We start from the raw sequence: 23,960 nt of genomic DNA on the forward strand, positions 1-23,960 counted from the left end.
GATACTCTCAAATAACTCACATACAAAATTTAAATTCCTCTTTGCTAATCCTATCAGTGACAATGAAAAACCATCCAGGGTAGTTCCTTTTAATTAAAACACACTAATTCATTTTAAACCAACCTTCAGGATTAAAACAGATCTTAAAATTGAGTGACTGCACATTGCCATAAATCCTTGTCTTTTTGCACAGCTGTGTCACCGTGGCTCTCCGGGCAGCCACGGCAGACGGCATCTGCTGGTCTCCCTGTGGCCTAGAGCGGCAAAACGGCGGAAAAAGATGGGAAGCAGCGGTGAGCCAAGTAGGAACGGTCGAGGAAGAAGGCTGGCTGCTTGCAGGGTAGAGGTGGTGTAAGTTTTGAGAAATTTTCGTTGGTATTTTTTACTACAATGGTAAGAAACTTTGAATTATTTTTTTTTTCAAAATGAGCTCTGTTTTACAAGTATTTTTCCTGTTCAGGAAGAACATTGGTTTTTTGTAGCTCTTTTTATAGTGAACATTTGTTCCACCAGCAGCCTACAATTTAAAAAAATACTAATGAACAGCAAGCTTGTTTTCTTGCCGGTACTGTCGGTTTGGCATCGATCTAAGCGGCCACCTCGAGCTCACCCCCGGCGGGGCCGTGCCCCCAGGGCAGGCCGGGGCGGGCCAGGCCCCCCCAGGCCCCGCTGCCCGCGGCCGCAGGCCCCGGCCGGCACCCCGCAGCCTCCCGCCCCGGTGAGAGGAGGGGAAGGGTGGGCACACGGGACAGGCCACGCGGTTTCGGTGCCATTTTTCTACTTAAACGCGAGGGGAGATGACGTGGTGGTGGGTGACAAGGTGGTGTCACGTCGCAGCTACTGCTTTCCACAGCACGGTGGCAGCAGCCCGACAACTCCCTCCCGCCCGCCTGCGGCTGAGGGAGCCAAGCGGCCGCGCAGGGCACGACGCGGCGGCGCCCTCAGCCAAGCAGCCGGGCGTCGGCCCGCCCCCGCCAGCCCCGAAGCCGCGGCGCCCGGCCCCCTGCCGAGGTAGGAATGGTCGGAGTCCGCCATTTTAACTGTGGGCATCTCAGCGCGGGCGGGTGGCGCCATGCCTGCGGAGGGCGGCTGCCTGTAGCGGCGCCGCTGGGGAAAAGGCTGCCAGCCCCCCGCCGCGCTGCGCGTCCCCTGCGGCTGGGGCCGCTCGGTGCTGCCGCCAGTACCCGCCCGGGAGCGCGCCCAGCGCTCGGCTGCCGCGGGCTGCCGTGGGGGACGGGGCGCTGCAGGTGGGCTCCGCGTCCGCGCTCTCGCTCTCCGTGAGGGCGGGCGAGGCTGAATGAGCGCGGGAGCGCCGGGAGCCGGCGGCCCGGCGGGCAGGGCGGCGGGCGGGCGGGCAGGCAGGCCGGCAGGCCGGCAGACAGACAGACAGGCAGGCGGCCCGGCAGGCCGACAGATAAGACAGACAGGCAGGCGGCCCGGCGGGGCGCGGTCCAGGCCCGCCCCCGAGCTGAGGAGCCGCCGCGGTGCCCCGGTAGGGGTTATCCGCGGTTGAGGAGAGCCCCTGCTGGTCCCTTCTCCCTTGACCCTTGCGGAGGGAAGAGCGTTGCAACCGATTGAAATAAAAACTTGTAAGGCGTCGCTTACGGGATCCTCGGTGAAAATGGAGACGTTTCTAACCCCCGCAGGCCGCAACGCCCGGACGGCCCGGGCTGGTGGTGCCTCCGGTGCGTTCCCGCTGCCGCCTGCCCGGGGAGCGGTCGCCGCTCCTGACAACGGGGTGCCCGCGGCCGGGCTGCGGGGGGTCGCTGCTTGAAGGGCTTGTGTGAGGGATGAGGGAAAGGCTGTTGGATTTTGTTCTTTACGGCCTCCAAAAATATCTAGCCCTGAGAAACTGTTTTCACATGGAGAGTTTCCTCTGTGAGGTGCCCTAGATTTTGGTGGGAGATGAGGCTCCTTCTCCTTTGCCTTTTTCTGGAAGCAGAAGCACGTTTGCCACTGCCGCAGGTGTGTGGCGATGTTCTTTTGCTCATGGGAGGCTGCGAACAGTAACAGACTGTAGACTGCCAGGTTTGAATGCCTTGTTCTCCTGTGTGAAGTACAAAATCTTGCAGGAGGTCAGAGGTTTGAAGTCCAGGCAGAAGGGCTGGTTGAGCTGTTAATGCAGGTCAGGTGAGGTGCTTTTTTTTTATTATTATTGCTGGTTATATTATTGTACTCAAACAGTGGGGCTGTCCGTCAAACGTGAAGCGCAGTTAGCAGGATCAAGGGTTACTCAGGTGCTCGTCTCTGTGTAACTTGGAATACCGGACAGGGATCACAGTAAATCGTCAGATTGTTGAGTAACTCGGGCTGTAGAGTAACTCAGGGGCCTTCAGAGGCCACCAGGCCCAGCTCCCTACCCAAAGCCTGACTGGCTTCAAAGTTGCATCAAGTTGCCTGGGGCATCCTCCAGTCCAGACTTGAATTGGGAGTTTCATCACGTGAGTACTGAGCTTCCTGAAAGGTAAAATGGTTGCAGTCAGACTGCGCGTTATCTGTTAACTAAACTGCAAGTCCCTCTCCGTGTAGAAGGGATCACATGCTAAAGACTCTTCTTTCCAAAACAGGCTAATTACCAGTAATCTGTGTGCACAGCTGAAAGCCTTGGGACGAATTTGGCAGGATGAAGCCTGTCATTGTGGTGCATGGTGGAGCTGGCCGGATTTTTAAAGAACGAGAAGAGGGAAGTCGTGCCGGTGTTGTCAGGGCTGCACTGCGAGGTTATGGCGTCCTGAAACAGGGAGGCAGTGCCTTAGATGCTGTTGAGGAGGCAGTACGATCAATGGAAGATGATCCTCATTTTAATGCAGGTAATTATTCAAGAATGAAGTAGGTTTAGAATCATCATTTCTTTCAAGTGTTTTGCCTTCATGCCTCTAAAAATGCTGGCTTGCATTTTTTTTTTTATTTTTGCACGTTGCATGGGGTAAATGCTGATGTCACAAAATAGTTTATTTCTCTGTGTAATAAGATAGCATAGTATGTACTATGGTTTCTGATGAGTACACTTAGGTAGATGAGTTACTCTTTTCTCATTTCTCAGTGTTTTATACCTGCCGTTTCATTCTTGTGGTGCCGTATCTTCTGTAAATCTTCTCCCGTTACTGTGCCACGTGTTCAGTTGTAAGACATGGACTCTTTATTGGCATATATGCTTAGTTAATGTTCATGTTTAAGGCCCTTGAATACAGCTTGCAGCAACGTTTAAGTCTTAATGTGTACCTGTTGCCAGAGGAATACTGTTCTTGGGGATTTTAGGTGGATTTCTCTTAATGCTTGCAATTAGTGCATTTGTAAATAACATTACAGATTAATGCAGTAATGGTATATGAGTCATGAATTTATACAGTAAGGGTTCATAACTGGATTTCCTAATGATTATAGTTAATGTCAACAGTAGAATATTTTTCTTCTCTTTGTATGACCTCAATTTTATTATCTTGATGAATTTCAGTGACAATATTTACCTGCCCCCACCAAGGTATGTCAGGAATGACCACGGAAAGTCTGACTTGTTAGTGTTCAGTGTTTTAGATAATGTAGCTATTAGTTATGTGCACACTTAGTTTGCAGAGATTCTGTTGTTCCTTCTCACCTTGTAGTTGAAAGCAGGGGGGAGCTTGTACTTCACCTGGAACTTTTGTTGCTTTATTACTGACTTGGGTTGAACATGGTTGTTTGTTTTCTTAGAGGATTCATGCTGAAATCATGAAGCAGACTTAGCAGTATGGTGTGTACTATTATATAATTAACATCAGAGTGGCATTCTCTCATTTAACTTCTACTTAACTTGGCTTGAGCCTAACACCCTTGTTCAGGTTTGACTATGCTGATCTAAATGGCAAGTAGCCTGGTAATCACTTACAGATATATCTAGTTAGATACATACATACATCTCATTACATACAGCTACTCTCAGTAGCTAGCAAAAATGAGGAGAGCGCCCTGATTGGAGTGGCGGTTTAAAACTCACTGTGTGGTATTTAGCTTTGTAAAAGATACATCAGTTTTACTGTAGTACTTTCTAGGAAAACACAGACGTTGTTAAGACGCAGCAATAAAGAATGGGAAGAATGGGCCTAAAGATTAAATCGTGTCCTTTTTTGAGTGAGGTTTAGCCATGCTGTGGAGATGCATCTTAATGTAGGCTTGATGGAGGGGGTCAGAAGCTATACTCTTGCCTAAAACTACCATTTTAGTGATTGTGCAGCACAATGAAGTCATCAAGTTCTGCTCTTGTGATAAGGAAGCAGCCTTGGTTATATTTCCTTTATCACATATCTTTGGCTAGCAGTATTAACTGGTTTGGTATGAGTGCTCCAGATCTAGGAACTGTCATTATAGCGATCCTTTCACGCTCTTTCCTCCTCAGCCTTTGCAGGACAGAGGACAGATTTATCTATCTGTAGATAGAGGAAATCAGTACCCCTACTGTGATTTGCCTAATGTCAGACATTGTTGTTATTTGTGTCTCTTAGATTTTCTGTCTTCTGTTGTCTCTTTGGTTTTTTTTCCCCTGCCCTTTGCTCCACAAGTGAGCCAAGCTTTCTTGCTTTTTCAGTCTCAGAGGCAGGTAGTCCCTACCCGTTGTGCTGGAAGGCAGGTGAAAAGGCAGCCTGTAACCACAGAAGGAAGGATTCATCCTACCTCAGATAACCTGAAGTTCAGTTTAGTGTCTCGCTTGCCATGGTGTACAGACTTTGGTGGCGGTCAGCGGTATGAGAAGGAGTGGCTATAGAGCTCTCTAAGGCAAGTGGGATGCTCTTAAGAGGGCACCTGTCTCTTTTCACCAGCTGTAAAAGGAGGCTTTTGTAGGAAGCAGGTTTTCTGCTCAGGAAATTCTAGGAAATCCTAAAATGTATCCCATGAGAGATGTCCAGTAGACATAGGATATTATTAAGGCAGTGATGAAGGGGACTGGTAGAGCTTCCCCTGGAACCATGGTTCTGGTCATTGATACTTGAGAAGGGGGTACCCTAGTTCCAATGGGAATGTTATGATCATGGGCTAGAGAGCCTGCCTTGTCAAAGGAAGTTAAAAGAGTATGGCAGGGTTTATTTAAGAAAAAAAAAAAAAAAAAAAAGACTTCTTACACCAGTTAAATGAAAAGCTGGAAGAATGTGTTAACACAGGTGGCATAAGGCAGTTACCTGTAAACTTTTTATAGTCAGTATAGTCTAGAAATAATAATGTCATGTATGATGCAGGACTGAACTCTGGAATAGTTTATGCGATCAAGAGGGACAAAAAATAACTTTTTGGGTGTGTGTCTGTGTGGCAGGAAGGGCTTTGGAGATTACAGGAGGAGGATTACAGGGTTTTGTTACTTCCTGTAACAGGGAATTTAACTTCATATATTCAGGTCTGAAGTACATTGGTATGGAAGTCTTATGTCAACAGTTGCTAACAGTGGTTTCTGACCTGGTTTAGTGTTGGTTTAACAGAAATAAAAAAACCCATGTTTTAGCTGTGCACAATGCTCAGGTCTTTCTACCTGAGCTACTGTGCAAGTCTGCCATGTTTTGTTTTGGTTATTTTTACTTCTTTCTGGGTTTAATCTTCTCCATCCTTATTAGCAAGGCTTGTGCACTTGATGTCTTACAACAGATTATTCCCTTGTGATACAGTTAGCGGCTTTATTTTTTTTAAAAAAAACAACCTATTTGCATTGTCTCATTTTGTATGTCATTAATTTTCAATTAGGTTAGTGATAGCACTGATAATTATAGAAGAAAACTACCCAACATTTTATTACTTAATTTTTTTTTTTCAATTCCTTCATCTAGTGTGTTTATTTGGTAAGGAAGAACTTCTTATTTCAAGCTTTTGTTACAGTAATGAGTGCACACTTTTATTCTGCTCCATCAATTTTGGCAGTTTCTTGGAGCACTGTGTGATGTTAATCTGTTGATAGAATCAAGCACTATACTATTTTGTTGGGCTATGTTGTGTCCTCCATTGGAAGGATTGTAAGAATAAAATAGTTCTATGTGTACTTGAAGTTATCTGAGGGATAAAGTATTCTGTTCATGATTTTCGTTTTAACTTTCATACCTATTATATCAATTTGGGTGGGATTGGAAGTGTGGTTTTAATCGTACGAAAATAAGTTTTAAAGTAGATGTTGTACCCTGTGAGATCTCTGTTAACGGTTGGATTTTGTGGTTATACTCAGCATTGTTTCTGCTGTTTTGTTAGTCTTCCGGAGATACTTTCAATAAGTCAGAGAACAAACTGGGAAAGAGAAAGCTTGCTTGATGAGATCTAGTAACTGAATCACTGGATGTTTAGCTCTTAATGACATTCTTCTTTTTCCCTTCCTCCGATTATTTTTTTTTGTTGTTGTTTGCTCTTTTGTGTTTTTGTTTTTAGGCTGTGGATCTGTTCTAAATGAAAAAGGTGAAGTAGAAATGGATGCCATTATCATGGATGGAAAAAATTTAGACTCTGGAGCAGTATCTGCAGTTAAATGCATAGCAAACCCAATAAAACTTGCTCGACTTGTCATGGAAAAGGTATGCTGAGTATGCACTTCAGGGTGAAGCGTTTTTTCCCTTAGAACTTCATCTGGTATACTGATAGACCTCAATGATTAATTTTGTGTAGTGCTTTAAAGCAGGAAAGAAGGGAGAAATGAATGGTAGTGTTTGGAAACTATGGTCATGACCATGAAGAACTTTTATTTCAAGTGGTTTTGAGAGATATTTATTAAAAATAGCATTCTAAGGAAACATAAGTTCTGCCATGTAATTGGAAGCTCAAGGAGTAATTGACCTATACATGTCAATCTCCTGTAGCTGCACTGCTGATGTTAAAAGATTTTAGAGGGCTATTTGTTCATTTGCTTTTTCTATCACTGTGTCTTCTGCTTGATCTTGCAAGATTAAAGCTGGACAGTATACTGTTTACTTTGCAACTATATGGAGCCGAATTAAGTGGCCTAATAACATGTTTGGCCATGTAACACATGTTCTAGGTAGCCTTTTCCTTTGTGCCCTGATCAGATGGTAGCCTTAGTGCAAAGCTGTGGTCTTCCACGCATGGAAGATAACTTTAGCACCGTGTGATGGTGACAGATTTTTCCAAGAGAGTTAAACTTACCAGGGCAGCAAAATCGATCTACCTTTCTGCACTAAGTCCCTCTAATATCTGCCACAGCAGACCACTCTGGTCTTTCAGAAATGGTGCAACTGGTATGGTTCAGGTCATTTGTGTGATATGTTTTATCTGTTTTACCATTCAAAAAGTTTGCACTGTCTTTGGAGTTTACATTTTTTGTCCCACTAGTGTAGCTGCCCCATTGTTGAAAAGGGTTCATATTTGCAAAAACACTTATTAACAAAGAGGATTTATGTTTCTTTGACCTTTCAAAGTGACTTCTGAGGAAATGAAAGTGCTTTTGGTGATCTATAAAGATGATTGAAATGTAATTTGTCCTCAACAGCCTCCAAAGAAAATAAGAATTATTTTTGCCTTTAACTGGAGGGTAGTTCTGCTTTTTTAAAGTATCACTTTTAAAGTAATATTACTGAGATACTTAATATAAATACTTCAGTGAAATGTATGTCTACCAGGAGACAATCTTAAAACTTGTGATGAATAAGCTTTTTGTTCCTTCATATGGGTTTTATCCTGTCATTTAGCTAGAACAAATAAATACCTGTAGCTTCACAAGACCAGATTTTTCAAAGTTTGAGAATGTAGGTGGGAGGGTTGGGGTGAAGACATCTTCTGGCATGTTGGGGGAATTGTTGTAGGTTTAGTTTACTGGGGTTTTTTATTGGTTTTTTTTGTGTAGATAACTTCTCTTAATGCCCAGTTCGTATTCCAGAATCACTGATTATTATTATTTGTTTTTTGTTCTTGTTGTCTTCTCCACGACAAAATCCCATTTAAGTCCACAAGAGTAAAGTCAAAACAACATGGTTGGTTGTTCAGAGCATAATTTTCCAAAGTGTTTTTTTAAAACAAAAAAACCCACCCCTCTGCAAAACAAAAAACCTCTCCTTTTTCTGTCTGTCTATTACAAGGTCTTTCTCGTCATTGTGTGGTGCTTCTGGTGTTCAAAAATATTTAGGCTAAATTTGAAAGGAAATCAAAAAGTTAAACTGTGCAAGACAAAGTATAATTGTGTAGCCCTAAATCATGAAATTTTGTGGTAAAGTATATTACTGTTTGTCATCTACACAGAAGTTTTTGAATTTGGACAGAGTTCAAATGTAAATGTTGGCCTCAATTACTTGATATATCTTGAGGTGAGTTTCTGCTGCTTCTCTGTCCAGTATGGTAAATGGGAATACCAACTGATCGTAGAATGCTTTGGGTTGGAAGGCACCCTAAAGATAATCTAGTTCCAGCCCCCTGCCATGGGCAGGGACACCTTCCACCAGACCAGGCTGCTCCAAGCCCCATCCAGCCTGGCCTTGAGCACTCCCAGGGATGGGGCATCCACAGCTGCTCTGGGCAACCCGTGCCAGTGCCTCGTCACCCTCACAGTGAAGAATTTCTTACTAATACCTAATTTAAATCTACCCTCTTTCAGTTTAAAGCCATTCCCCCTTGTCCTATTACTACATGTCCTTGTAAAAAGTCCCTCTACAGCTTTCCTGTAGGCAACTGATGTTACTCTCCTGTTCATCTTGGGCAGGAATTTTGGGACACCAACCCATGCTATTTCACAGTACATTCAGAGCATTTTGGTTTTGGTTTACTGTGCAAAATTAAAAATATTTTTAACTCTGTAACCCATGGGTAATAAGACTATAGTTTTCTTGGTATCCTGAGCATGTTAGGATGCTTATTTCCCCGTGGTTTTGAGATGCCTCACTGCCTTAAGGAATTTTGAAACACACAGCTCCCAAAACCAAACAAATAAAACCCTCCCCATCTGCTTGTAGTTTATTTCCATTACTATTATGGAACAATATGGGCTCCATCTGGTGGCCAGAGTAGCTCTTCTAGGTTGTTGCACACATCCTGTGTGCTGTCATATTCTCACCGTGCTCAAACTTGCCCAAATTCATGGGGTAGAAGAAAGGAGGGCACCAAAATAACTTCCATTTGTGATACGCCATTGAACATGGCAGCCTCTAGACATGGAAGGCTTTTAGCATGTTAACTAATTCAACAAATCCTTGAGAAAGCAGTTGAAGTCCTGTTGAATATTCCTGTTTGTAGTGAACAAAAATAAAATGATACATCGAAATGGTTGGGGGATTTTTTGTGGGGTTTTTTGGTTTTGTGTTTTTTAAATGAGGCATGTAATCCCCCTCAGCTCCAGCACATCACTAGATGTGCATCTCTCGAACGTTAGAGCACTGATTCATTGGTGTATGTGAACTGTGTATATGTTTTCCCCTACTATATCATACGGCCCTTTACATGAGAGAAAGGAGAATTTAGGTTAGAACATAGACTTCTCAAGGCAAAGGTACAGATTGTTTCTGTGCTCTGCACACTGGCAGGATTGTTAAATAACAAACAGTGATGGTCTGAATTTCAGGCCAGCTGCAGAAATTTGGGGGATGCCCTGTTTCGCATAAAATTAACTAAACTTGTCAAAATTTGTTATTTGTTACCAAGATCTCTGGAACACCCCCACCCTACCCCCTTTTTTTAATTTATTTGTCATTTTGGATTAGTTTGTATAAATGTGTCCCAGATAAATTAGGCACTTTAAGCAAACATATTCGTGAAACTGTAGAAGAAGGATGAGACAGCAAAATGTGCTTTTGGGTTATTTGGCAATGTTCTCCCAGCTCTTCTGATTGACAAGGTATTTTTAAGAGAAATAACAAATTATCCTTGAAATACCTTCATTTCAGAGTGGACTGCAAAAAAACCCCACCCTATTTTAGAAGCTTATTCCTCTGTATGCAAGGATTTGTTTATGCAGCTCAGGAAGATGGGTATATTATCAGAATCTGCATATGGGAGAGAAACCTTTGAAAAGGTTTTAAGAAATAACTTCCATTTCTACAATAAAACTTCATTTTTTATTTTAAACTTATTTAAAGGATAGAGTCCTAATTGCTGAAGAAAAGCAAGTGATGGAGCACATAACCTTCTGATACAGATAACGTCAAAAGAAAAGTTCGATGTATTTCCTAACAACAACCGCAACAAAACCCCCCAAAAAACCCACACACAAAAAAGCCCACCAACACCCACCCCCCGCACCCACCTACCCCTCTGCCCCAAACCAGTTTGAATTGTTGGATGCTGTGCTTCTGGTGGTTTAGTGGCAGCGGCAGAGGGGGGCAGTGTAGCACAAAGAAGTTGGCTTCCAAGTCGAAGAACACCAGCTTTGTTAGAAATGCGGGGGTTTTATCGTCTGGTAACATCACTCGGCATGTAAGCCTGTTGCCCACTGTTCCACATATACAAAGCACTTCTTCCTTGTACCCTTATTCTTGTAACCTAAAGCAATGCTCTTGTGAATTGAGGACTTAATTTGTTGATAAAAAGGCATTTAATTTTCAAAAAGGTTTGATGTTAGGGCCACGTCATCAGGAATGTTTCTAAAGGCTAGTCACAGTTCCTGCTTCTGTAACTATCTGAAGGGGTTAGTGCAGAGGCCGTAATAGGCTTAAGCAGAGAATGGTGTCTGTGGCTTGGGAAGGTGTTCGACTGGAATCCTTTAAAACAATGCAGTGCTATGGGTTGGTCATGGTAGTGATACCTTGTTGTTGCTTTAGAAATCAACAGAAGTTGATGGGCTGCCACATCTTGAAAGTTCGAAGCTTTGAGACTGTAAGTGTCCTGTGGAATGCAGCATGGCACAGAAATGCCCAGCCTCTGGCCTAACACAGAGAGTAGCAGAGTATGTGTCATTTCAGTGCCCTGCAAGGCTCTACAGGCCTGCTGCCTCTAGCATCATGTGGTTCTACTTTTTGGACCTTAGGTGGTATCTGTGTGCTGTGCTGGTGCATGGACTTAAAAGCTTGTTTGAAGTTAAGTTCTGTGCTCTGAAATGACTCCAATACTGTATAGTCAGACCACCATTCCTCTAAATCCTTCCTGTCCCCTGATAAGCAATTAACAGCTGTGTTAGTGGTCCAAGAAGTTGATGCTTGTTTTTAGATAGATATTTTAAAAAAGAAAAATGAGATTTTAGAGCTTCTAATAAAGTATAGGGATTAATGAAACAAATTTATTTGGCAACTTTTGCTAAAATATGAATTAACCAAGCTGTACAGGCTTTGCAGCATGGATTTAACTAAGGTTGTTGACTTAAAATCTGATCTAAGTGTTTTGCTAAATAAAGGAATCAAAATAGAGCTTCTGCAAATGTTGTTAGACAAGGGCAAACATTTTTTAGTCAAACCTGTTAGAACAGTATTCTGTTCTTAAATTTAAACATCTGGGTCTGTAAGAGTACCAGCTAGCTGAAAGAAATATTTAAAATAAAATGGTTCAGCTGATGTTAAGAAACACCTTAGCATATGATATTCAGCTTTTTTTTTTTTTTACAAGGTGTAAGACTCAAATAGAACAGGAATTTATTTACCATTCTTTCCTTGTGAGTAAAATCCTTGTAGATCTTTCAGTTAGCTGGACAAAACGGTTGTGATTTGATGATTGACTAGAAACAGTACAAAGAAGTTGCATGTAATCTAGCAAAAGAGGAAATATACCAGTTTTTCTTCCCCTGTTATAATAAGCATTAAATAGATAAATGCAGTTCTTTTCTACTAATGATGAAATTTGTATCTGTGTTTTGGACAGCTGAAAAATTTTTCAACTAGTGGAAGAGGATATAGGCATAAAAATCTAGAAAGTTTAGAAATAGAACAAAATTTGGAATTTTCTCTGTGTGGATACTTCTAAAAATAAAAAAGTGATTATACAAAGCTGCTCAGTAGAAGGCAAAACAAGAACTGTCAATGAATCTCTTGTCTGTCTTCTGCAGACGAAGCACATGCTCCTGACTGACCATGGTGCACACCTGTTTGCTCAGGCCATGGGTATTCCTGAGACTCCAGGGGAGAAACTCATAACTGAGAGATCCCGGGATAGATGGAAGAAGAACCTTGAGCCAGATTCCAACCCTGAAGAGTTTCAGAAGTAGGATTTTTGTGAAATATTTTTTCTTTTTAAATTCAGGTAATTTAATTTGTGCTGTCAGTTAAAAAAACAAACACACAAAGCAACAACAAAAACAAAACCACAGGAAAAAAACAACCAAACAAACAAATCAAAGATGGTCTGATACAGTCTTCACAGTATGTCCTCAGTGAAAGTAATGAAAAAATGAAGCTTTCAGTGAATTTGCTTAAGTGTAGGTGACTGGAACAAACTTCAACAAACATGTTGATGCTTAAGAAGATTGTCAGTCACTTTGCCATAGTATAGGTTTTGTGGCTTTAATGGAGCCCAAAGCTAGAACTTGTTATTGGTCTTGAAATTACTGGTTATAGAAGTACATAGAGCAGCTTTTACAAACAGCAGGTATTGCTTAGTTCTTTTCCATGGAAGAACTGTGATTGTAAAAAAACTCCAGTTCACATTTTTAAACAAGTCCATGAAAAAAAAAAAAAGTTGATCTTGGTTAGGTAGATGATCAGGTTTGTCTTTAAACTGGATTAGGTAGTTAAACATCAGATTTTGACCATAAGTCTTTCTGCGTTGACTGTGTCTGTTGGTTATTGTAGATAGGAATGAAAAAATTGATGAAGAATTTCAGTGTGGTGGTGGGTGTGAAAAGAGATGCTGCTGGATGGTATTGCATAACAGCAAAATGGAAGTCACTGGAAAAATAAGCAAGTCTCATAGAGAGAAGTAGATGAGGTGGATAAGAAAGGAATTAAAATCATCAGATGTCAGAAATGTTTTTTATGCCTGTGAGGTAGGCATAAATACTAAATTGTTTTGAGCTACCATTTGTATGTCAATGGTTGTGGCATAGAAAAACACTGTATTACATTACATAAGTGCTTTATTATATGTTGTTTCTCTGTTCAGTGAAAAGTAGTAACAGGAGAAGCAGAGCTGAAGGAATTGTAGATCAGAAGGAGGAAGTTTCTTCTGTGGGCACGTTAATTAAAGTCCATGAAATGAGGCTATAAACTACAAGCTATATGTTACTTTCAGTAAATTGCTAGAGGGAAAAACAAATTCATGAGGCAAGTGTAAATATGGTCTTGTAAACAAAGTGAAGTTGTTCCTTGACCATAAAGTCTCAATTGTAGTTCATCTTATATCCAACAGAAGTTTTCTTTTGTTCTCTGGTCTGTCCAAGGACTGTGTGGTATTATAATTAATTCTGAAGAATTTTGAGGATGGCGTAGCTCCTACTGCCAGTTGGTCTCCTGACTATGTAAGTTGGAATGGCATGGCGTCTGAGTCTCCATTCCTTCTTTCTAACAGATTAATGATACATTTTTTTCCTTTACAATAGTGTTAGGCATCTTCAGTTTCAGCATTGTCTTGTTCTGGAATATCTCATAGTAGAAGGCTTGTGTGTTTCTGGAGGACTCAAGGCTTCTTGTTTTCTTAGCCACACTATTCCTTTTTTGACAGCCAGTGCCCAAAACATCAGCACGACTTCACAAAGCTGAAAACAGGTCTTTTTTTTTTTTTTTTTTTTAATGCAAGCCCATTTGTTCCTGTATCACATGTGGAATGTTCTTTTTCCATGTTATGTCTGCAGTGATTATGCAGAAACTTGCCTGAGGCAGACAGACAGAAGGCAAAGTAGTATTAGTCACTGGCAACATAATACCAGATCATACTGGGAATTGGAAGGTTGGTGTGTAATTTACTTCCAGTCCTCTGGTCCTAACAGTGTTGGAAACCTTGGGGGTTTACAGCTTTCTGAGCGAAGCTTTGTGTCTCCACAAGAGAGACCTTTCACTCCTGCTGGTTAGAAGCCTGCATTCGTTTACGCTAAAAGCTTATGATGCCATTGCATGTACAACATGGCATCTTGTATGCCTTTTACTGAGAATAAGATGTGGTTTGTTTAATCTTCAGTGTCTCACTCCAAAGATTCTGACCATACCTTTGTCAAGAATTGCTGGAGATTTCCTGAGAACACCAGAGAAAGGGAGTTAAGTCTGGCCAAGGCAGCAGAGGGGCTACTAGCCCCCCCTGTGAATCACAGTGCAAGCGTAACTCGAGGAGGTATGAATTAATGAGGACCCTGACAGCAATTGACAGAAACTCCTACTACTGATGTAGGGCTAAGAGACAAAATAGCAGATGCCTCATTAGTTGAATGGGGATAGAATAACTGCAGGTAGCTTCATGAGTACTGGATAATGAAAGAGACAAAATGGAATGAACAAATCCCACATCCATTCTGTATCACAGTATATGCAGTACATAAGAATAAGTCTTGATTGAACAAAATCATTACTACTAGTAGCATCCTTGGTATACTACAGGTATTCATTGAGGTTCTTGCTGCTGTCACTGACTAACAACAGAGAGGTGATTATAATATGTTATCTCTACTTGGACAGTTTTGCCTGCCTTAGTAATGTTTCTGGGTCACCTAGCGATGCAACAGGTTGTTTATATCTTCTTTGCCTTTGTTCTGAAGTTGAACAAAGGAAACGTGTCGCTGAAGCAATAAAGAAGTTTAAAGGGACAGTAGGAAATAGAGTGTAGTTGTCCGTTTGCTCCACCGCAGATAAGGTATGTCAGACACATTCACTTTGTTATTTATTGCCAGTTGAGCTCTTGCACCAAAACAGATAGCTGCTGCGTATGTGATCTGTGTACTTTCATTATTCTCACAGTTGCTTAAGGTAGATACGTACCTAGGAAAATGTAGATGTGGATGGACCTTTCTTAATTTCTCAGGAGGATCTAACTTTAGTTGGTTGAAGGGTGCCACATAAGTCTGCAAAGGAGTACTGAATTTACTAATATTCTTTTCAGCGAATCATTTGTAACAGATGGATGGGTGGGAAGCCCATCTGCACCGTCATATCAGTTTGAGATGAGGTCCGTCTCCACATAAATGTCAGAGCAGTTTGTAAGGCCTGTGATTCATCAGTCAACTTTGAATTGCTGTGAATGAAGTGTAGGGACTGACAGTCTGATATTTTACATAAGCAGGAGGGAACAGGAAGTTGGTTCTCTGAGAAGTTGACTGTGGGTTTCAGGGTACACAAAGACTGTCTGACTTAATTAGCTTAGATTTTTGTGGGGCTATAGAGAGACCCTCATCAGTGCCCAGGCAACTTCCAAAGGTATTCCTGTTCCAGCCACCTGTTGGGCAGTTCCTTGAAGGTTTGTCAAAAATTCTTTTCCTCTGTGGAGGGATGTAGATTTTTTTGGTATGCCTCTTCTAGCCAGATATTGTTTCATGTTTCTACATGAACTGCCAAGATCAGAATATGTGGACACTCTAAACTGTTGCTTGTCAGTAATGTGTTGCTTCTCAGTGCAGCAACTATTACAGTAAGTTACAACAGCCTTTTTTTTTCTCTGAGTATGAATACACATGTATATTTTAAGCAGCCTATTATATATGACTTTGCTGTGCTGAAAAAATAAAGCAGTAGTTGAGACCTCTGTATTCTTCAGCGCATGAAGATTTTTAAGCTGATGTGTGGTTTCAACAGATTCAACTGGCCAAGTGATTTAAATCTCAAGATTGCATAGCTGCAGAGTACAAAGATGAAAATATGTATTAATGATGTGTTGTGAACAATACTAGTTGAAAGGCATATAAATAACTTTCTGTTGTTGTGTGTGTAGCATTCAAACATTTAGGGGAATAAGGAAGAGGAAAGAGGAGGAACAGGAAGGAAATGATTCAGTGCATACATAACATTACTGTCCTTTTTGTATTTGCTTGTTTACGTGCATTGTCATTAAGAATTCCGGTTAACCTCCTGTTAAGACAGTGGAGACAATTCTTGCATCTTTTGAGTTCTCTTTAGGGGAAAGTTGTGTCTGGTGTGTCACAGCCAAAAAAACTACTCCAGAATTGTGATGGCTAGAAATATTTCTGCCCTGTGTGCTTTTGCTTTGCTGGGTTTTTCCTCCCCAAGTCAAAGTTTCAATGCTATGAAGGTAAACAAGTCAGGGGGAGGGGGAATGAAAAAAATAATTGAGTGTTTTCTACTCTATTAAAATATAAAGCTATGAGAATTGTTGCATATTGCTTGTTACTTTTGTAATGAGAAGCATGTTAAAAGTAGTTTTATGATGAGCAATGTTTTTGCAGTAATCTTTTTTTTTTTAAGGCTATCTGGAGAATAAATGCAACATGCTTTGACAGGTACGCTTTAATTCTACCTAATTTTGTGAACTGTTTTTCTTGGCAGAGACCTTGGAACAGTTGGAGCCGTTGCTGTAGACCATGAAGGAAATGTAGCTTGTGCAACATCCACTGGAGGACTCTCTAATAAGCTGATTGGCCGTGTTGGTGACACAGCATGCATAGGTACAGGGTCTTGCTTCTCATTTTTTGGAGGTATCTCATTTAAAGGAAAAAAAAAAAAAAAAAAAAAAAGTACTACACATTCCAGTACAGCCGAAATGGAGGTCTAACATTCAAGTGTATCAAAGCTCAAGCTCCTTAACACAACATGGAGATTGCCAGTAAGGATTGGGAGTAGAGGTATGGTGCTGTCATTATCATCATCCAGCACTTTTCTATCTGGAAAATGGGGATGGGAATTTCTTTTTTTCTGTCCTTTCCTGAATGCCGACTTTTTTTTTTTCCTGTTTCCTTTCTGTTCTTTGTGATGAATCTCTGCTTTTGTACATCCATGATTACAGCTAAGTTAAAAAATGTAGCCTGTTCCATACTAAGATGCTGTTTGCTTGATACTTAAGGAAGTAGGTGTAATTACTGTTTGTTATATCAGTGAGCCAGAATTGGAAAATGACTGGTAATTTTGAGTAAAATCCTGTTCTTAGAGAGCCCTGATAAGACTGCATGAGAGCCTAATAGATGCAGTTGGAATAAAGGAAATGTTTTAAGAGATCTCTTATCCAAGTATAAAGAGACCCTTGAAATCCTTTCCCCAGACTTCTTCCTCTCATGGGACAAACTTGCCATTTGATTGCTTCAGGGTTCTACCATTCAATTGGGATTTAGAAAATAATTATTTTTAGTAAAACATGTTCCAAAATCAAATAGCACTGCTGTTGGCAGTATATGATTATCATAAAACTAATACTAACTTGGTCTTGCACCCTGAGTTGCTAATACTTTGGTACCCTCTGCATTCTGACTGTGGTTTTCAGCTTCATTTCTGACTGCAGCCTTCTGACTGCAAATACCCTTCTTTTGTGTAAGTCATGTTCAGGGCTCCTATGGTACGGGACGCAGGTCTGTGCAGGACAAGTGAAACCGAGCACTGTTGTGCGTTTTGCTTGCAGCTTTTGCTCTTACTAAACATCTGCGGGATTGGATACAGAAATGCTAGCTGTCCTTTTAAATATTATAGCCTATTGAAGGGGGGCCTTTACAGACAGATCGTGGCAGTGTTTTTCCCTGTGTAAATCAGGGTCCATTGAAAGAGTCTGATCTGATCAGGGAAGTACAGAAGGGAAGAAACTTTCATTGCTCTTCTGTGCATTTTTCCCCTCCTCCAGTACCTTGTTTACAATGCTGTGGTATGCTCCTTCCTAGCTCCTGGGAAATATTTTTCTTAGGTGATGTGCTAGAAACATGGGTGTTGAGCAAGAGGAAGCTTGGTGGAGAACAGGGTGTGGAATGTGCCCGCAAAAAAAAAGGATGGGAGGAAAAAATAAAGGTGGTGGTGGGAGTTCAGGAGTAGAAACACTCTGCTTGTGGTGAGGACTTACAGGATTCTGCAGGGGCGCGTAGTAATGTTTCACTAGAGCCCAGGCTCTTCAAATCTCTTACCTGCTTTTGCTCTTGTAGATAAGTTGCCCTCGTACTTTGCTCAATTGACTAATGTCCTCATAAGATCTTCTTTCCTATCTTCTCAGTTCATAATGTTGTGTGACCTGGCATTCTGCATCCCATCATTATCTTGCTGATCCTCAGTATGCCGTCCCTTGCTGTTCTGGAAAATATTTTTGCCCATCCCTGTGAATTGTTGGCCTGCTTCTGCTTCTTGTACCACAAGCAGATCACTAGTCTTCTAGCTCTCTCAACTTGGCAACTGACTTCATCCAGCTGTTGTTGATCTCTTTCATATATTTTACTTTTGAAACTGAGGCAGAAAGGAGAAAAAAGTTTGTTACTGACACTTTGCTCCCAGAAGTGCACAGAACTGCCAAAACTTTAGGAAGAAATGTTTGGTACCTATTTTAAACAATACAAAGCTTGTAAATTGTATTACAGATTATTGCCTTTTGGTTGTTTTTTTCTTTTCCCCCCTCGGAAAAGGAAGTGGAGGTTATGCTGATAACCGTTCTGGTGCCACTTCAACCACAGGACATGGGGAGAGCATTATGAAAGTGGTCTTAGCCCGACTGATCCTCTATCACATGGAGCAAGGTATATTCCAAACTTCCTGTAAGCTGAAATAATGAGGATAGGAAACGTTGCCTAATGATGGGTTTCAGTTTATGTACTATTATCCTAGAGCATTTGTCAGAAGAGTTGCTCCCAGGGGTATGTGGATGAATCACCTCTCTTTAAAACAAAACAAAGCACTGAAGTATTAATAAAGTTAAAATAGCCTTAAAAAATAGTGGACAGAAATACCTATGCTGTTTGATGTTTAATCATGCTTTAGATCAACGTACATTGAAAGACATTCTTGTCTAATTTAACTGAAGTTTTCTTTAATAATTTTTTCCCAATTTTGAACTAAAATTTTGTGAACAAAGAAATAGAAAACAAGTAAAAGCAAGATATATTTAGGGAAGCAATAGGGAAGGGCTAGAGACAGATAATCAGAGCTCAAATGAGAAAGCATAGGGTATCACCTTTCTAATAAACTGTAAAGGTCTTTATTTTAACAACTCTGATTATAGCAACAGAAATGCTTTAAAGATGTTTTAAGTGTGATTTAAATTTTCATTTTGTTTTGGAAAATATACTAAATTGACTGGGTGAGTATGTGATAAACAGCTGACACAGTATGTCTTATGTGACTGTAATATAATCTGACTGTGGGATGACCCTTTGGAGCTTTATCTTCATGAGTTAGTTTGTCATCTAAACCCTTGATTATATTACAGCCTGTAAACATAGCCAGACACACACTTGTATTGCATGCAGTTGAAGAACCATTAATATACGTATCACCATTATTTTTAGAAAGCCATAGCTTTTGTACAGTACAGTAACTTGCTTTGAGATCAACTGAACTGGAAATAGTTGGAAAACTTTCAATTTACATTTTCACTGGAGAGGCAGTAAGTAGAGAGACAAGTAACAGCTGAGAATACTTTTGTTGTGCTTTACAGAGCTGTTGGCATATAATGGGTGCATTTCTCTGTAAATCTCTTGGCTAATGTGATAGTTTCAGCATAAAATACAACCTACAGATTATTCCCCAAAGCTCTAAGACATTATGATCCCCCCTTACTCTGTATATTATGTCCCTAGCTATTACATCTGTGAATAGCCTTCTAAGCTCTATTTAGTCTAAACTGTGTAAGCCAGTTTCTTCTCTGGCTTGAAGTTAACTGCATTGCAAAACTGATGCATTGATAGCTGTTATCTGGCTTGTCATAAATGAGCATGAAAGGCAAATGAGTCTCAAAAAGTGTTTTTTTTTAAAAAAAAAAAAAGAGAAAAAGAAAAAAGAAAATGAACGTGTATGCATGTTTAATTGGTTTGCACTTGTTCACCCTGCCTGTGCTTGCTCTACCTTCATTCATCCTACCCAGAAGTATAACTTAGATGCCAGGAAAATGCGTCAGCAATAGACTTCCACCCCCACCCCACGTTTCCATGAAGGCGCTGAAAACAAACCCTCAAGTTATAACAACTTTTTGAGTCTTTGAACAGTTGCGTATTTAAGAACAGCTATAGAGCTCTTTCATAATGCTGTTTAGCTCTTCAGTAATTCACATAGTAAATATCTTCTTTTGGACCAATGCTGCAAAATTTACTTTCATATTTCAGGAGTGAATTGCTTTGCCAGTCTTAACAGCTGTTGGAATCTCTGTCTTATGGTGGCAGCTGTTGTCTTGATGAAAAATCAAACAGTGAAATACTGACCCTTTGAAGTTAGTGCCACTGACTTGAATAGTCACAGTGTCACCCGTAACGTCAGAGAAAGGAGCTTTATCCTGTCAGTCACCAGTGCTGTGAATAATTCTGACTCTGCTGGTTTTGTTTGGTTTTAACTAAAAATTTGCAGGGAGGCAATGAAGGCATGAAGGTCAGTTTTTGTTCTGCCACCTAAGCTGCACGATGTTACCAATGGTATATGTCTTAGAACAATTAGGCTGAGCCCACTGCATTCCTGAATATATATTCCTACTTGTAGTGAACAAACATTCTGCAGCTATCACAGGCATGTGTGTATGATGTATGCATTAACTTTGATTTATTTAGAAAATACTCCTTTAATACAGATTAAATTTAATGAAAATATCAAGTTGCTTTGCTGGTCGGTTCTCTGATGTCTAGTATGTTGAGTCCTCATCTTGCCTGATAGTTTCAAAAGTTTCAGGAAGGGTAATGCCACTGTCTGCTTTTGATAAATTATGACAACGTGAAGTACGTGCTTTGAGCTCCACTGCAGCCACTGGATTTGGAACGTAGAAGATGACTGAGATTTTTGATTGTTTTCATGTGGGGTTTTGTGTTGGTTTTTTTTCAAATTGTAAATGCTTTAGACCTGCCTTCCGATAAACCTTTGACGGAAGCTTGCAGGTTGGCATTTTTCACTTCAAATGATGGCATGAGAAATGTTGTGCCTTTAGCATAGGGTTGATGAGTTAGTCTATATCAAACACTGAAACTGAATTACAATCTAAATCTATTTAAATCCTGTCTTTGTAGCAGCACCATATCATAGCAACTACTAGCAACTGTCCAGAGCCTTCCTGTAAACGGTTCCTTTGCTATGCTGGAAGTTTCTTGCTAGTTTAGTTGAAGGAGGAATTAGATTTGGCTGGCTCTGTGGGGAAGGGTGAAACTTGAAGGGAGTTTTAAAACTTATTTCGAGACAGGTACCATGAAGTTATCTTGTTCTTCTTTTCAGGAATGTCACCAGAGATGGCTGCTGACACTGCATTAGACTACATGAAGATGCGAGTTGGGGGACTAGGAGGTGTCATTGTTGTTAACAGTTCAGGAGAGTGGGCAGCAAGGTTCTCCACTAAGCAGATGTCCTGGGCTACTGTAAAGGATGACCTGCTGCATTACGGGATTTATGCTGGAGAGAGGCATACAAAATCTGTTGACGAAGCACTTACGTCTGAAAGTGAGGGATTCTGAGAATGAAGAAACATCAACTGAGGAAAAGTGATCTCCAGTTTTTGTTGGAGGACAGTGACAGTTGATTTCATCTTTCTGAAAAATCTGTACTTTTGATTGGTTCACAGGCATTGCCACATTTACAGTCAAAATGAAATATGGACATAGATCTCCAGTGGCCATGGATACTTGTATAGTGTTTAAGACCTTCAGGAAGTCAGGAGAGCCTCTCTTTCTAGATAAGAAAGAGAATGGTCAGTGGGTTTCTTGGTTAGCATGCCTTTGTCCTACATTAAAGGGAGCCGGAGTTTCAGTATTAGATGAACTCCTTTCTGTGCCCATTCTCAGAGACTGCTGCCAGGATGATTTGAGACATGAATACCTATTAACTAAAAACTGAATTTTGAAAATTGCATCACTCTCCAGAGTCTTCTGAGCAGTCACCCATGATAATGAGTGCTGTCAGTGAAATACCACCGAGCGGCAGTGAAGAGTTAAGACTACATCACTGTCACAGGCTTGAGATAACCATCAGGGGAAATAGTAATGAAGTAAAGAAAATAACTTGTCTCCAGAGATGGGAAACGTGATGCTTTCAAAGGAGTTCTTTTTATTCCATTCATTGACGTGAGACTTACAATTAAAAAACAGATCGCAACGAAGTAGGCTACAGTAGTGAACAGCAAAGATATTACTGACTTGATATCTAGGGTAATAATAAAGAAGGTCATGATTTCAATAAATATAAATAAACCAGCAAATTTTGCTACTCGAATACAAAGGTGATAGGCACCTTTTAAGTCTAAACGTGAGACAGATGATGATTAACTGGAAAAAATAATTATCTACAATCAAGTGATAAAAGCAAGCTATACTAAAACAAAACTGCCCCTTAACAAGCTTCTTGTGTGAAGTCAATCATTTTCTGGAGAGGTTTTCTTGTTAAAAAATAATTGCTGTTCTGCATTACCTCTAATACAGTTTCTTCATTAAGATTTCGTATTTTTAAAAGAAAGCAAAATTTCTTTTTCCTTTTTTCTGACTTAACTACATAACTTTTGGGGCTAAACCTGTGTAATAATTTTATGGTTTTTAGCTGGTCACTAGGTTTCCTCTGTGGACAGATTTGTATGTTATAATTGCCTGTCATCATACTGTGGAATGTTCCCTTTACAAGATAACACAAATAAACAGCAAAATTCTTAAATCATAGTTTGAAACGAACCATACCTGTGTCTCAACTACAATAAGCCATGTTGCTGACTTGGCTCGTACAGAATGGTGAGGTTGTCAAAGCTGTCTAACCTGCTCTCTAGTTTGATCCATGGTTTATTAAGACATTGCAGCTGACGGGGTGTGGGCAGCAATGGTTCAGGAGTAGACGGCTCATGCAAAGGATAACTGTGTACTTTGTTCCACAGGAGATCATGTAGAAAATGGCTACTATCTGATCATCAAAAGTTCATGGAACAGTAACAGTATGTAAGATGCGCTGATCTGTAGAGAGACGTGGTCTTCTTCTGAGTAAGAATTAATTAATTTCCCTTTCTGTGCATGAGATACCAGTCTTACAGGGCCAGGCTGTTCTCGGGATGGGGAAGGGGTGGGGGGTGGGGGTGGGGGGGGCAGGGAAGGCGGTATTGTCTTAGCTTCATTTCCAGAATATCAAGGCTATGAGATTTTTGCGGTCAAGGATCTGCTTTGATCATGTCACCTGTCCCTGATTCAGGTGGTGTCAGATCAGATTCAGGACAGGCAATAGAAAATGTGATCTCCGTAAGTTCCACCAAATTTCACTTTGCAGCATTGTTTTCATGAAATTACTCAGTTTTACTAATGAAAAAGGATCACTTTTGAAGGATGTTTCTTAGAGCTAGATGGTGATACATAGGAATGGATGCAGGCTGCACACAGGAGAAGAATAATACAAATACCGTGTCTTGTATCTGTTTTATCAGATAGAGGTAGAGGGCATGTTGCTAGTAACCATTCCTTCGCTTGCAGTAGCAGGAGGGAGGAGCATTTAACCCACTGCTACCACAACACCTGGTGTATCATCTTGGTCAAGCTCTTGTTTTTGTTATGTTTTCTGATTGCTTGTAAGCCTGTTCTTGTCATGCTCCAAGTTGACCAAAACCCAAGTGATGGTTAGTATGGCAGCAAGCATAAGCTAATGCCCTCAGTGGATGGTTTATTGGCTAGGGTTTGGCACGCCACTAACCTGGATAGTTGGCTTTTGGTTAGCTTTGAACAAGTTCACAGCTGCCCAGAAAGTACCATCAACCATAGCAGCAGTACAGATAGGATCTCAGGGCTGTCAGAAGGAATAGTAAATGGTTACTGTGCTTAATTCACCTCAGCTGTTCTCAGGAATATAATGTAATAAATTGCTGGCACTTACAAGGAGCTTTATCCTATATAGGTTCTTATATCGCTCATCACCAGACTAGCTGGGCACCTTCCAACAGTGCATTAAGCACTGCGACTACCATCTGGTCTGTATGATTTGTTCTGTTTCACCCGCTCCTTGGTAGTGTGCTTTGTATTCCGTTCTCATGAAAAAGTATCTGGTTTTCAAAAATATGCATGTGCTGCTACGCCTTTCCAGTTCCTGTGGAGCTGGGAATGAAGAAGTGTGCCT

General features: G+C 40.9%; 1 protein-coding gene across 5 annotated transcripts; it reads left to right on the plus strand.

Annotated features, from left to right (window-relative positions):
• The first annotated feature begins 991 nt into the window (after positions 1–991).
• On the plus strand, positions 992–22,526 carry ASRGL1 (asparaginase and isoaspartyl peptidase 1). 5 transcript variants are annotated; one of them, XM_040598652.1, is made up of 7 exons: positions 992–1,011; positions 2,568–2,810; positions 6,373–6,515; positions 11,912–12,066; positions 16,284–16,402; positions 18,326–18,436; positions 21,105–22,526. In XM_040598652.1, exons 2-7 carry the CDS (start codon positions 2,624–2,626, stop codon positions 21,338–21,340), a joined length of 951 nt encoding a protein of 316 aa, XP_040454586.1. In that variant the 5' UTR covers positions 992–1,011; positions 2,568–2,623; the 3' UTR covers positions 21,341–22,526. The 5 variants fall into 5 exon arrangements, with proteins under 5 accessions (XP_040454586.1, XP_040454582.1, XP_040454583.1 ...); XM_040598648.1 differs by lacking the exon at positions 992–1,011 and adding an exon at positions 1,059–1,247; XM_040598649.1 differs by lacking the exon at positions 992–1,011 and adding an exon at positions 1,448–1,685.
• The last annotated feature ends 1,434 nt before the right edge of the window (positions 22,527–23,960 follow it).

The sequence above is a fragment of the Falco naumanni genome, chromosome 6 (assembly GCF_017639655.2).
Source record: "Falco naumanni isolate bFalNau1 chromosome 6, bFalNau1.pat, whole genome shotgun sequence".
Lineage (NCBI taxonomy): Eukaryota > Metazoa > Chordata > Aves > Falconiformes > Falconidae > Falco > Falco naumanni.

Coding starts and splice junctions, on each gene's coding strand:
- ASRGL1 (XM_040598652.1), top strand. CDS start 2,624: ATGAAGCCTGTCATTGTGGTGCATGGTGGAGCTGGCCGGATTTTTAAA. Junction 12,067..16,283: donor AACCCTGAAGAGTTTCAGAA/GTAGGATTTTTG, acceptor TTTTCTTGGCAG/AGACCTTGGAACAGTTGGAG. Junction 18,437..21,104: donor CCTCTATCACATGGAGCAAG/GTATATTCCAAA, acceptor TCTTCTTTTCAG/GAATGTCACCAGAGATGGCT.